The sequence below is a fragment of the Heteronotia binoei genome, chromosome 19, assembly GCF_032191835.1.
Source record: "Heteronotia binoei isolate CCM8104 ecotype False Entrance Well chromosome 19, APGP_CSIRO_Hbin_v1, whole genome shotgun sequence".
Lineage (NCBI taxonomy): Eukaryota > Metazoa > Chordata > Lepidosauria > Squamata > Gekkonidae > Heteronotia > Heteronotia binoei.
In genome coordinates, this window is record NC_083241.1 from 44800590 (window position 1) to 44815775 (window position 15186).

Below are 15186 nucleotides of genomic sequence, written 5' to 3' on the forward strand. Positions count from 1 at the left end.
ACACACACAGCGGCTAATAGGCAGAGGTGGCAACCCTGCCCCCACCCATCACTCAACCGCGCCCCGCGGCTGACCCGGCCGTCGCCGCCTCCCTGGGAGCGCCTCTGCGCAGGCGCGAGAGGAAAACAACAACAGCCCCTTGGGCCACGTGACGGGGGAGGCGGGACCTCGGCGGGGTCGGTCGGGGTTGGCGGAGGAGCTGGCGGACAGGCAGAGGGATCGCGGGCGGGGGGCGTGGCCACCTGCTTAGGGGCGGCCCCTGGCCGAAGCCCCGCCCCTCCGTCGCCTGGCGTCGCCCTGGTGCCGAGGGGAAGGCGTGCGCGCGCACCGTGGGAAGAAAGAGCGGCGGCGGGAGGAGGAGGAGGCGGGTGCGCGCGCGCGCGGCCGGCCAGCCAGCCAGGCGGGAGAAAGCGAGGCCCGAGTCGGCGGCGGCAGCGGAGGCCAGGCCCAGGAAGCGGCCCTCCTCGGGCGGATGCGTCGCGGGTAGGGAGGAGGCCTGGGCCCGGCGAAGATGGTGCTGGTGCGGCTCCTCCTGCTGCTGGGCTCCTGGGCGGCCGGCGCCGGAGGTGAGGGAGACACCGGGCGGGAGGGAAGGAAGGAAGGGCCTTCTCCTCCCGAGGGGGCCCCCCGTGTGTGGCGGGGTTTGGGGCCTGGGGGCGGCCCCAGTTTGGCGGCACTGAGCTGCCCGGAGTCCCACGAGCACGGCTGGCCAGCTAGGCGATCGCCTAGGGCGCCGGCCTTCTGGGGGGCCAAATGGGACTGGGGGATGTCATCTGTGCAGGGTGGGGCACCAGAAGTTAGTTTGGCCTAGGGGGCCGGGCAGTCGAGGGCAGGCCCTGCCCACCCCTCCTCCCCTTCGCCTGGGCAGCCGCAGCAGCTCTGCTTCTCCCCCCCCCCACGCCTTTCTCATGGCCCCCCTCTCGGAGAGACAGACCGCTTGACTCTCCCCCCCCCCCCCCCCTTTGCTCTGCAAGGTGTGTGAAGAAAGTGCAAAGATCCGCAGCAGTGCTACTGCACCTTCAGAGTGGTGGGGAGCAATGTTCCCTCTAAGCTGCAGAGCCTGGTGAGCAGAAATTCTACATTGTGAGCCACTGGTAACATAAGAGAAGCCATGTTGGATCAGGCCAACGGCCCATCCAGTCCAACACTCTGTGTCACACAGTGGACAAAAATTTTATATATACACACACACTGTGGCTAATAGCCACTGATGGACCTCTGCTCCATATTTTTATCTAAACCCCTCTTGAAGGTGGCTATGCTTGTGGCCGCCACCACCTCCTGTGGCAGTGAATTCCACATGTTAATCACCCTTTGGGTGAAGAAGTACTTCCTTTTATCTGTTTTAACCTGTCTGCTCAGTCATTTCATCGAATGCCCACGAGTTCTCGTATTGGGAGAAAAGTACTTCTTTCTCTACTTTCTCCATCCCATGCATTATCTTGTAAACCTCCATCATGTCACCCCGCAGTCGACGTTTCTCCAAGCTAAAGAGTCCCAAGCATTTAAAGGAGTGTGTTCTGGGGTCATCCTTCCTGAGCTAAGACAACAATGTGTGAGCCGGAGCCTCAAAATCTCACTGACGGTGAGCAAAAGGGACAGATTGAGGGCCCTCCAATGGAGGGGCTATAAAGTTGGAAGGGGGGTTGAAAGGATGTAGCTACGGGCCTGCGCCCGCTCCCTGCCAGACTTGCTCTGCCCACCCAAACATCCCCCCCCTCGGAGTTGCCCTCAACACAGCTGGGCTGGGGCCGGGATCAGCTCTGAGAGCAGCAACATTTGGGGGGGAGGAAGTGTGCTTACTATCTCAGGAGAGACTTTTTTTGGGGGGGGGGGTCGAGCTCACCAGAGTCAAAGTTCCCTTCCTCAGGTAGTAGGAGTGTGTGAGCCCCTGAGAGGACAATAACAAGAGTGTCAGGAGACCAGCTTTCGAGGGTCAAAGTTCCCTTGATTAAGGATGTGCTGGATTCAGACCCAGGAGTACCTTAAGAAGGCAACCAAGATTTAGGGGGGTGGGGGAGGGCTTACCAGCTTCCCACGTCAACATTCCCTTCCTCAGATGCAAGTAGGTATAACTTTGGAGGGTCAAAGTTCTCCTGGTCAAGGATGTGCTAGATTCGAAACCAGGAGCCCCTGAAGAGAGCAACGAGAGAGTTGGGAGGTGGAGATAAGGAGCTTACAGGAGTCGAAGCTGCCTTCCTCAGACGCAGGTAGCATTGGGAGTTTCAAGGCCAGGAGTTTCTTCAGGGACGAGAGTTTCAGGGGACCAACTTCCAAGAGTCAGAGCTGCATAGTGGCTGGATTCAAGCTCAGGAACACCTTAAGAGAGCAAGGAGCTTTCGAGAGTCAAAGGAATGGCCAGCTTCAAGCCCAGGAGCACCTCGGAGCCCAACAGGAATTTTACAACATCCCAATTAGAGTCCAGGAACACCTTAGAGAGCAGCAGGATTTTTTTGCCGGGGGGGGGGGGGAGGGAATGACCTTTCAGAGAGTCAAAGGTGCCTTCATCAGATACAGGTGAAAATGGCCCCCCCAAGAGCCCCTGAGAGACCTAGAAGATTCCCCAGGTGTCAGCTGCGATGAGTCCAAGCTCCGTTCGTCAGTTACTCATAGGAAGGGAGATTCTCAAGTCTTCCTGTCCCAAGTCTGAAGTTGGGAGGGAAGTTGCTAAGAAGGAACTCAGGATTCAAAGATACGGTGCAAAATGTAATCAGCTTAATCAGAGCAGCGGGAGATTACCCGATTACAATGCATACTGTACCTTTGCATCCGTGTTCCTTCTTGGGAACGCCCGACTGAGGCATAAGGAAGGACTCAGAAATCTCAGAGCTTTCCCTCTAGAAACATATGCCCCAAATATCTGACTGGTCTCTTAAGTGCTCCTAGACTCCAATCTCATTCTTCTACTGCAGACCAACATGGGTGCACTCTGAAGCTACAATAACTTAAATGTGTACCCGCGGAAGGAGCAGCTGGTGACCTGGGATTCCCAGCCACAGGGAGATCCAAGCCACTCTGGTTGGATCATTGAATGCCATGTAATGCAGCCTGGACTGTGGGGCTTCTAGCCAGCCTCTGAGTGTTTAGGATCAGACAGCGAAAACCAGGAGTGCTGATTTGGCTTGTAAGCAGGCAGGTCTGGATGCCGCTGTTAAGTCATACACACGTATCCTCCTTCGCTAGGAGTGCAGCTGTGGCGCTTCTTCCATTTAACACTCCCAACAGCCCTGCGAAGGAGATTAGGCTGAGGCAGGATCACCAGCCCAGTGAGCTTTGTGACTGGGTGTGGATTTCAACCTGGCTCACTCCAGGCTTCTAACCGTTCCGTTTCTTTTGCATTTATCTAGGTCAGGAGTGGCCAACAGTAGCTCTGGTTTTTTTTTGCCTACAACTCCCATCAGCCCCAGCCATTGGCCATGCTGGCTGGGGCTGATGGGAGTTGTAGGCAAAAAAAAACATCTGGAGAGCTACCGTTGGCCATCCCTGATCTAGATCTTCAAAGTCCATGGCTGCCCTCAGTCCAGTGTGTTTTTAGTTTTGTTTATTTGATTTCTGTTCCACTCCCATTTCCTGCAAATGAGACTCAAAAAAAAATCAATTGTTTTCTGATGCTTTGGGTGATATCCTGGTTCTGTACTGTTCTTTCGACACCAGTTGGACCCAAGGTGTTGTTGTGTGTCGATCCCTTATGACGCATAGAAACTTTTATGTGCAGCAGAGGGCTACAGGGTGTGGTCTCACCACAGGGTCTTAACACACTGGGTATTGTACGCTCTGATGAGTAACAAGCTTGGCTAGGAACTACTCATATCAAGAAGGGCGTGAGGGAGGAAAGGGTGTGAATTCAGAGCTGATAAGCCAGTGGTAGTTACTTGCCTGTGTATTTACGTAGCTGGGTTTTGTGTAATGTTTGCAACTGAGGAATTGCAAACTAGTTCGAAACAGTTTGCATAGAAGATCAAAAGAAATTTTGCTGAATTTTGTTAGTCAGTGGGATGTCTGCTCTTTTTAAAAATTTAACCAGCATTACGTACTTGGTTTGTATTAAGTCACTGGCACTTGGAAAGTTTCTATTTAAAGGCAAGCTCCTGTATGCATTCACAAAGACCCTAAAGAGGCTTTCCGGAGTTAAGGAGATGTTTTTCATAAAGTACTGAACATATAACAATTCCAGAGTTAAAGAGATGCTTTTTATAGAATACTGTACTTACAACAAAAAATCCACTCCTGCAGTGCTGCGTTCACTTGAGAGAAGTCCAGTTGAATTCAGCAGGGCTTACTTTTAAGTAAATACGCCAGTAAAATAGACTGAGTCTGGAGTTCTTTTTTAACAGTTCAGTCCTGAACAGAGGAATGGGTTTAATAATAAATTTATTTTATTTTAGAGCTTAGCTCTGTTCAGGATGGCAGTGGAAGAGGATTAATACGTGTGTGTTGTGCTTTCTGGAGAAGTAGCGCTAAAGTGGTTTCTGTCTTCCACAAGCTCCCGTTCATTCAGTGAGGTCAGTTTGATTTCCTCGTTAGGAAATGGCTGGCATAGATGCATTAAGCACCAACTTTTCACCTCACAAAACAAATGTTAAGGACTGAAACTCTTGTTAAGCGTGTGACATGTGATGGGGGGGCTGGTAGCACAGCGGGTTCAATGGCACCATACTTGCTAATATAAATTTGCCTCACCCTTAATTTGCTGTTCCTATAACAGAACAATCAATTATTGCAGCCATTCTGTGTGTGTGTGTGCTTACCATCTCTACTTTAGAACTGGACTAAATACGGGAATCTTGTGTTGAAATCAAATAGAATTTAATGTTCATTAACACGTAAGGTAACATACATTCTGAACATGTCTAGAAGCATTATCAAAAAAGCTCAGAAAAGTTTGATTTCGACTCTTGGAGCGGGTTGTAGAGCTGGACCAGTGAGCCGGGCCACGGTTGCAACCGTAGTCTTCATTTGGGATTATGTTTCTTGGAATACGTTGTGTTCTAGTACAGCGTGCTGCGTCTTAGATCTATGTTGCTTGAAAAGGGCTTTGTGTGTTGTCCTCCACAAAGAATGTGAGGAGATTGTGTGGCTTTGAGGCTGGCAGGTGCTGGTGCGTAAAGCACCTGCAGGCTTTCAAGATAAAATGGTTCTTTGTTAGGAGCGTTTCCTGAGTTTGAACTCTGCATGAAAAGCCTTGCCTAACTTTCAGCCATGTACAGTTGGTAATGCGATCCAGCTGCCTGGATATTCTTTCACCGACAGACGGGCTGTAGGTGGAGAAGGAAGATATCCTCATGATCTTGAGTATGGGTGTCTATTAGTACTGGACGTTAAGGAGGACAAAACGTGGTAGGAACACTGGATCTCATCAGCTGCTAGGTTACCTGTTCTCTCTCTGCACTGAGTCCTGTGGCTGCTGATACTGAACGTGGGAATTCTCTTATAATTGAGGTTGGTTTTTTATAAAATCATAGAGTTGGAACTTGGAAGGGACCTCCAGGATCATCTAGTCCAGCCCCCTGTCCTTAAACTGTCTTTGTCTGCATGCTGTGTTCTAGATAATCTGATTTGTTTTTGCTAACCATATGTTCAAAGGCAGGGGGTGTTTTTTCATATATATACTTCCAGTGCTTAGAAACCTCCTGCTCCGTTGACGACTTGTTCTGTAACTGCCTGGTATGCTCAATACTAGTTAAGCCTGTACAGCGTAAAAGGTGTTCTTAAGTATATCTGATTTAAACTTTTAGTTCTCGCTTGCTATTAATAAGTTCAGGGCCATGTTAAAGACTCATTTTTAGAATGTCTTCCAGACATGTAAGGTGTGTAGAATTGTTCTTTTTAAAAAATTCCTCGGTAGCATCTTAACTATGACGGACCCTGTGCACAAAGGAGAGGAGACTCAGCCGCTACTTCTCTTTCTTGTGCATCACTTTGAATCTGAAAGAACTGGCATAGCTGTCATACGTGTAAGTTCTGTGCTGGAGGTCCCGGGTTCAAGTCACAAGTAGGTTGGGTGGCTTTGACTAGAGATCTTTGGCACCTGTGCTCTGAGGTCTGGCTATCAGGAAATTGCTGTGTATTAACAAGACGAAGATGAAGATATTGGATTTATATCCCGCCCTCCACTCCGAAGAGTCTCAGAGCGGCTCACAATCTCCTTTCCCTTCCTCCCCCACAACAGACACCCTGTGAGGTGGGAGGGGCTGAGACGACTCCACAGCAGCTGCCCTTTCAAGGACAACCTCTGCCAGAGCTATGGCTGACCCAAGGCCATGCTAGCAGGTGCAAGTGGAGGAGTGGGGAATCAAACCCGGTTCTCCCAGATAAGAGTCTGCACACTTAGAGCTCTGGCTGACCCAAGGCCATTGCAGCAGGTGCAGGTGGAGGAGTGGGGAATCAAACCCGGTTCTCCCAGATAAGAGTCCGCACACTTAACCATTACACCAAACTGGCTCTCCAACACTTCCTGAGTTACTGGTGGAATGTTTCTGCTGAGGGTTAAAATTTCTCTCTGGTGGTCATTTGTGCAGTAACCTCAGAAGTGATAAGTAACCCATGTCAGGTTGTCTGCTGAACAGCTAATGTGGTTGCTAGGTATTACTGCTGAACATGAAAGAATGTGAAATCCTGTGCCAAATCATTTATGTAGCTCTAATAGGTAAAAATATTCTATGATTCTGAGTGTCAGGCTGAGGAAACTAATGAGCAAGTTCTGGTAACTTTGAACTGCGTGGAATCTCATGTGAATTGCTACAGAAAACCATAACGCAGTTGGAAGTGATAGTATTTAAGGCAAACTAATAGGCCTTCAATTCATCTTTAGGGTAAAGAATTGAGCATGGTAGTCTGCATTTGTACAGTTGCTGAATTTCTGCCTATTTTGTTGGACTGTCTTACAGTTTTGGCCTTGGTAAAGGAGAAAGAAACGTTTTCATACTTACCCGGAAGGTTAAGCTACATTTTTGTTTTGGCTAAACAGGTTGTCAAAGTAGAGATTTGTCAATGTACAAGGAAGTGGGGAGGAATTTGTGATATTGTGTTGGAACACAAATCTGATACGCGCTTCACATTTTGCACGAGTTTTAATTTAGGTGTTTTCGAATAATTAGAATCTCTGATATGAAATGAGAAGACAAAATAATTCCCACCTAGATTTTTTTTTTTAAAAAAAGAATCCTCAAAAATCCTCTGCAATGCTAAGAATTGCATGAAACTTCCCAGCATGACAGAGGTAGAAAGGGACGGCTGTACTGACACAGAGCAGCTTTGCAATGGATCTCCAGAGCCATGTTAAAGATTCCTTTTCAGAATGTTACAGATGCTGGTCCTCAAGTGGACTGCTGCTTTCAAGCCACAACGTGTTGCAAACCAAACTTTAGTGCTGGAGTGTTCCAAGTGCACGTCCTCCTGAAACACCCCCAGTGGAGAGGCAGCAGTGACCTAGTAGAAGTTTTGTAAGACTGATGTGTGTGTGTGTGTGTATGCAACACTTCCCCCCCCCCTTTAAATGCACACCTGGGTTTAAACGACTTTGTTATGGGTTATGATAGTGGTTCTCAAGTTTTTTGAAGCGGGACCTCCTTCTAAACTTTACTTTTTGGGGACCCACCTGTGAAGTAACTCCATAGTTCTTTCTCCCTCTCTCGCAACCTGAAGGTGCTCCAGATGACAGAGCTCAGGGTGGGGGGGCACAGCTGACCTTCTGTGTCTCTGAGGGCACAAGCAGCAAAGAAGTGTGTGTGTGTGGGGGGAGGGTCTCTCTCAGGCACCCAGCTTAGCTGGGCATCCAAAGGAGCAGAGCTGTGATGCAGAACTCAGTACACACACTTGTGCACGCACACACAAGCTGTTCTTGCCTCTCTGCTTGTGAAGCTGAGCCAGGTCCCCGCGTCTTGGTGCCATCCTTGCCGGCTCTTGAGACTCGGCTGTTCAATATTAAAAAGCCCAATTAAAAATGAATAAAATAAAATGCGGTAAATGCCAAAAACAAAGCTGCTGCGCAATTGACATACATGAATCTCAACCTTGCGAAACTGAAGGTTATGAAATGCGTTTTGCATATCCTCGCCGTACGTAACCGTGCTGTGTTATATTTATGAAGTGAAAGCATAGATTACTCACACTTTATTCAAAGAGTAATTACAGTTGTACACACTGATGGATGCCTCTGCAAGCCATTGTGCCTTTAGACACTAAAGCATATATTGTCGCCTGTTGGCAAAACAGGAAAAAAGTAAAACAAGCTAAAGGCAAAAAGAAACCATCAGCATTGTAATTAATAACAATGGCTTGCTGTCTGGGCGTAGAAATAGGTTGGTCTCCGCATATGTAGAAACAAATCTCATGTTTCCTTAGAGAAGTGAAATGCAAATGCCAGTAATTCATATTTAAGTCTCCGATGACACTGTTGTTGCATAAGACTTTCCCCAACTTCCCTCATTCTGTGAGTGGGCCACTGCTGTGACTTGTGGCTTCTGTTTATCCGTGCTTGTCTGTTGTGCTTTTGGGGCGGGGAGTTTTGCAGAGAGATCCAGCTGGGCAGCCACTTTGGTCTGAAGCAATAGAACCGAGTCCAGTGGCACCTTTAAGACACACAAAGTTTTAATTCAAGCTATGAGTTTTTGTGTGCGTGCACATCATGTTACAGGCTGATTTGCTGTTCAGCCTCTGCCTATAAGTTTGAAGTGATCTTCCATTTCTGTGTACCTGAAGACGTGTGCCTGCACACGAAAACTCCTACCCTGAATAAAATTTTGTTCATCTAAAAGGTGCCTGTCAAGTCCCTTATTTACTGCCTATTGTTTACTGCCTGTGCCTGGTGTGTGTATCTGAAAGAATGTGTGGGTAGAATCAAAAGCTAAGCCACTGGACCTTCTCCAAGGTCATGGCTCCTACCTGAAAACGTTCTTATCTATTGCTTGGGCTTTGTAGTAATGGTGAGTGTGAGACATGATTTGTAACCAATGAAGTTTGGATTCTTTGAATTGCTCGTCCGCCCAAAATGAGGCCTGCATCTAACTGCCTGTAGTGAACTATATAACCTTTGCCATTTGGGACCAAGTCAGTTTCAACACTGACCCAGTGTTGTGAGCACCTAGTGTGACCTTTTACTAAAAACTTATCTGAAAATATGGAGAGCCTCTTTGTTTGAAGGAGCCTAAGAACTTGACAGCGCCTCTTATTTTGTAGAGGAACCAGGTTTGCTGCGGTTGTCCTCTTGCTGGGATTGACCAGGAATGTCATTCCATCGTGGTGACAAACAGCTGCTGAATCTTCCTTTAGCGAAAGGATCCCTGAATAATGCCACTTGAAGCTAAAAGTGTCAGCATCGGTGCTACAGTTCACTGTTAAGGCCATGGCCCTTTGTTTGTTTCAGCATCACACCTCCTTCTGATCTGGAGCTACACTCCAAGGACTGGGAGCTGCGTGCCTCCTAAGCACTTGCATCTGTCTAGACCCATGTGCGTGCGGGGAGAGCAATTGGGGGATAAGGCTTCCCTGACACGGGGCAATCATGCGCACAGCTGGCTGCCACAGTGCCTCAAGCAATGACTGATAACACTTTTGCAGAGCCCTCCCCCTCCAGTTCTGGCTTCCTGCTACTGACACTGTGAATGACTCAGAGCATCCTTCAGTTTTGGCAGGGGGAAAATGGTTCCTCTGTGGCATTACTGTAAGTCGATGGGCACACGCATGTGTGGTCAAGCTTTATCATCTTCTTCTGAAGGGCTCTTGTGTTTGGGTCAACACCCACCCAACGAAGCATGCACTTTTCCACGAACTTTGCTCCCTGATTGTATCCTGCAGTCTTGCCCTATAATTGGAAATCTCCATAAGTTCCAAATCTCCAGCGCTAAATGCCCTCCCTGTTCTTCAGTTGCTTTTGTTTTGAGTTGAGATCCCTGTCTCGTGTTCTCTGGTTAAGTATTTTTCTTTGTCAAATAATTTTGCTGTGCTTCTCCCCCCCCCCTCCCCAAAATCGGGTTAACCGTTGATGTAGATGCCTTGTTTTATTCACAGGTCAATATGGAAACCCTTTAAATAAACACATAAGACATTACGAAGGATTGTCATACGATGTGGATTCATTACACCAAAAACACCAGCGTGCCAAAAGAGCAGTATCTCATGAAGACCAATTTTTACGCCTAGATTTTCATGCTCATGGAAGGTAAACAACCTTTTTTACTCCATATTCATAGGTTTCGTGGCGTATCAGTGTAAAATAAATGAATAGCAAAACGTGGCATACAGGGTTAGCTAGAATCTGAAAGTGGTTCTTCTCACCTAATTAATTCCTTGGGGCTTTTTGTTATACAGCGTTCCGAGTACAGGACCATGTCATGCCTTGTGTCTCTCCCACTCCTCCCCCCGCCCCCCAGTTCCACGAGCTACATTCCATCTCCATGCAAGCTTCAGCCTTGACTTCCTGCAAAACATTTCCTTATTGATGCATTTCTGTTCTGCCTTCCTGCGACTGCATTCACATTGGCTTGTGATGGCTGCTCTTTCATCTATTATATTCAAGAAATGAAAGTGTTCAGCTGCGGCCTGTTGTCAAGGGTCATGCAGGCAATGGAGGTTGGTTTTTATTGCAGGTGTTGCCCAGCCTGAAAGAGCAGCTGTATTTAAACACGACCTGTCCTTGGGTGCCACAGTGTGTTGAGCACCCCTGTTTTTCTCTCTCTTCTCCATTGATGCTGTATACCTGCATCGTCCAATCACTTTCCCTCCTAAGTGTACCTTCCAGTAACTAAGATAAAGCAATATATATTTTTTTAACCAATGTGCTCTGGCAACTTTGCAAAAGCAAAACAATGCAGTGCGTGTGGCTGGTCTCTGTGCCATGTTGTCATCGAAGCAGAACAGCTCTGTGGACACGGCAGCCATATGGGGGAAGTGAGCCGGCACAATCACCCTGGCAAATGCCTGTTCTTGGTGGTGAGTCATGCCAGCAGGGTGAAACCAGCCTGGCATGAATCACCTCCACAGAGCGGTGCCTTGTGTGTGGCTGCACCGTTCAGGGTTACTTCCTCTACAGGGCCTTGCTGGGCAGGATTTCACAGTGTCTGAACTGGCCCTGATTATCTCTGCTGAAAAGGACATGTCCATTCTCTGTTTCGCTTGGGTCCAGTAGCCTTCTCCTGGGTGGATGACCCTTTCGGATGCTGCCCTCTTACTGAAGAAGAAAAGGAGAAATACAAGATGAGTGTATCCTAATGCAGCAGTAATCTTGTTTGGTGTTTTCAGTGATTAGAAATATCATTGGAAGAAAGTGAAATGTAGGCAAGAGAGACGCAGTACAGATAAAAATTGAGGTGTGCTAATCTGTCTATTCCATTTTGGTACTGTGTCTTGTTAATACTGGGCCCCATTAGTGTTTCTTAACCCTCTGTGGATTTCCACTAACTGATTTTGAGGTAGGAAAACATGTCGGAACATCCTCAGATTTACTTTCTGAAAGTTACCTTTCTAAAGCAGAGAGGTGAGTTTTCGGGGGGGGGGGAATTAATAACTGAAATTCTGCTGCCCCCTCTCAAACCCCTTTGTGTTAACTAGAAGTGTTTTTGGAAACTAAGTTGGATACCTGTAAAGGGGGGAAAGGTGTACCTGAACTAAGGTCCAGCTTCCGTCTGCAGGATCCAAAAAGCAAAGGTAGCATCTAAGCTTGGGCCCAAATCTCTCTGAGGACCCCCTCCCCCTTGACCGTCTTGTGAGTTATAGTTCAGTTGATGTCTGTCTGGGTAGCAAGAAGCAGCACCTAAGAGCCAATTTCTTGCTGAACAACGGAATAAGAACAGGATAAACGTTCAACTGCTGTTTTGAGCCAACAGAAGCAAGTTAGAACTCTTGACTGCCTTTTCTGCTGTAAATAAACTTTAAAAAAAAGAAGATGACAAGAATGCAGTTTTGAAAACTTTTTAAGGCTGTAATCTGGTCTCAGTTATGAATTTTTCTTTTTTACAACTTGGTCTAGACCAGGGGTGGCCAAATTTGCTTAACGTAAGAACCGCATGGAATAAATGTCAGATGATTGAAAGCCACAAGACATGAGTATCAGATGTTTAAGAGCTGGGGGGGAGGGAGAGATGGAAAGAAAGCAACTTTAAATGCATTCTCCAAGCTGGCTTGGCTTGGAGAAATGATTTAGAGAGGCAACCAACCGGGCTGGGGCGGGGGGTTCAAGAGCCAAACTGTGTGTGAAAGAGCCACCTGTGGCTCCTGAGCGGCAGTCTGCCTACTCCTGGTCTAGACCAGCTCGCCTCCGTGCTTATTTTCTTTTTGCTAGAGCTGCTCACAAACAGAAGTCGCTGAAGGCCAGCTGGGCAATAGAGTTCAGCCTGTGCTCAGAAGTGAAAGAGCAAAGAGAAATTGCTCCAGCTTGTGAGGACTAATAAAATTTTCTTCCATTCTCCTGGACATTTAGCTTGGGAATTGAGTAGTGGAAACTTAATGAGAAAGGTTTTTTTATAGATCTGTGCAGCAACTGCATGGTTTTATTTCTCTGATGGGTCTTTCCCCCTCTGTAGCTTTGTGTACCCAGCTACCGTGCTTTCCCAAACAGGGCGGTGAATTTATCCTTTTGTCTTTCTAGCAGCACAGGGCTTCTGGCTCTGATTGGAGCTCTGTTTTGCACGTGCCAGTATCTTGTGACTCATTGCATGTTCAGGCTCACTAGATAGGCTGTGAATGAAAGCAGGACATGTCATGATTATAATATATAATAGTAGGGGTGGCCAACGGTAGCTCTCCAGATGTTTTTTTGCCTACAACTCCCATCAGCCCCAGCCAGCATGGCCAATGGCTGGGGCTGATGGGAGTTGTAGGCAAAAAACATCTGGAGAGCTACCGTTGGCCACCCGTGCAATATAGGAACCTTTAACACATCGTTACTGTCAAATAGGTACGGTGCAAAAGTGGGATTTTGAGGATTTAGAACAGCATTGAGGTCCCCTGAACGAACACAAAAGGAAACGCTCAACAAGCTTTGGGAAGTTTATTCTCATTCATGCTGGCCTGGATATGATTCTGTAACTGTATTTCTAAGTTCTCTTCCATCTTCCTTTCACAGATATTTTAACCTTAGAATGAAGAGAGACATGTCCCTCTTTAGTGATGACTTCAAACTAGAGATGTCCAATAAAGTACTTGATTATGATACCTCTCACATTTATACGGGGCACATTTATGGTAAGTTCAGTGGTCCTGAATTTAATTTTGAAATGTTCTTACTGGGAAATAGTGATGGTGTGTAGTCTTCAATGGATGTTCTTGTGATGCATGTTGTAGACTGCCTTTCAGTGACTGGTTCTGAAAAGGCAACCTGAAAAAACCTGGTTGTTGCCAACAATGTGGAGTTTCCCCCCCTCATTTGTTCCTTTTGTTGATCTGGTTCCCATGGATTCTTCAATCTTCCTTTGACCTGATAAGAACTGGGATCTTTGCCTGAGGAATGTTTGTTCATCATCAGTCTTTTGTGCAATCCCACTGCGAACAGTATCAGAAACAATATAACACGAAGAGTACTCCTCTGTTGCTGATATTGTAATAATTACACAGCTGCATTGTGGATAGATAAATTTACTTTAGTGCTACGCAGTTGATTGTTCTTTGTGATCAGATAGATCTTTACAGCTGAACGTCTCCAGCGGGAGTCACATGCCAGAGAACGTAAGAACATAAGAGAAGCCATGTTGGATCAGAAGAAGAAGAAGAATTGCAGATTTATACCCCACCCTTCTCTCTGAATCAGAGATTCAGAGCGGCTTACAATCTCCCATGTTTTCTCCCCTCAACAACAGACACCCTGTGAGGTGGGTGGGGCTGAGAGGGCTCTCACAGCAACTGCCCTTTCAAGGACAACTCCTGCAAGAGCTATGGCTGACCCAAGACCATTCCAGCAGCTGCAAGTGGACGAGTGGGGAATCAAACCCTGTTCTCCCAGATAAGAGAGCTATGGCTGACCCAAGGCCATTCCAGCAGCTGCAAGTGGAGGAGTGGGGAATCAAACCCGGTTCTCCCAGATAAGAGAGCTCTGGCTGACCCAAGGCCATTCCAGCAGCTGCAAGTGGAGGAGTGGAGAATCAAACCCGGTTCTCCCAGATAAGTGAGCTATGGCTGACCCAAGGCCATTCCAGCAGCTGCAAGTGGACGAGTGGGGAATCAAACCCGGTTCTCCCAGATAAGAGTCCACATACTTCACCACTACACCAAACTGGCTCTCTAGTGGCCCGTCCAGTCCAACACTCTGTATCACACAGTGGCCGAAAAAACCAGGTGCCATCAGTGGGGCCCAGGACGCTAGAAGCCCTCCCACTGTTGCCCCCGGCCCCAAGATCCAAAGTCAGAAATTTGTTCCCATCCGGGGACCACGTGCTTCTGGGCAGCAGTGCCCTTTTACCCTCAGCTCCTCTTTTGCTGCAAAAGGAGAAGGTCGTAACTTTGGAGTCTCCAGCTGGAGTCGAGAGGATTTCATCCCGATTCGTTGAAGCTGCGTCTGCTTCTGAGTCCCTTCCATGGCTCCGAAGGCTGTTGTTGCGGAGTGGACCTTTGTCTGTCCTGTTTGTGTGAAAGGCAAAGTGTCTCATGTAAGACCTGCCAAGGCTTCACCCCTAAAACTCAGCAGGGATAGGGTGTCAAGGCAATGTTACGGGAGAAAGCCCTTAAAGCTGGGCCTGGAGGAGGCTCCCAAGTCAGCTCCCCAGCAGAACCCTTTGGCTAGCTGTGGGCGGTGGAGCTGGAGGCCTTTGTACTGAAACGGACCAGAGACCAATGTACAGACTTGAGAGAATGTGATACATAAGAATTTGAGGGTACTACGTAGAAGGGGAGGCTGTTGAGAACATAACTCCTGGCACTAGAACCCAAGTCCCCCATTCTCATGGATGGTTTTTTAACCAGGGTGTCCATAACAGCTGGCCAAGGAATGCAGTAGAGCTTTTAAAAAAAAGGAAATGTGGCCTTCTGTGTTGATTTTAGAGCAAACTAGTCTTTCATTAGCCCAGAGATGATGAAGTTTTGGAGACCGGTGATCCCAGCTGGGAAGGGAACCCTTGTGTTTTGTGAATGTATGCGGTTTTTATTTTGTTTTAAACTGTTTTATTTATATTGCTTTATTTATATGTTTTTGTTTGTCTTGTGATCTGCTTGTTCATGAGGAAGATGGAATATAAATTTAAATAATGAATGCAATGAAAT

At 47.5% G+C, this 15186-nt stretch overlaps 1 protein-coding gene across 1 annotated transcript in view; it reads left to right on the top strand.

Annotated features, from left to right (window-relative positions):
* The first annotated feature begins 436 nt into the window (after positions 1 to 436).
* The window catches only part of ADAM10 (ADAM metallopeptidase domain 10), a 53881-nt gene continuing 39131 nt past the window's right edge, over positions 437 to 15186 (top strand). Inside the window, exons 1-3 of the mRNA XM_060259825.1 lie at positions 437 to 566; positions 10009 to 10159; positions 13061 to 13179. Coding sequence (XP_060115808.1) covers positions 512 to 566; positions 10009 to 10159; positions 13061 to 13179 — 325 coding nt within the window. The 5' untranslated portion in view covers positions 437 to 511. The remainder of the gene's footprint in view (positions 567 to 10008; positions 10160 to 13060; positions 13180 to 15186) is intronic.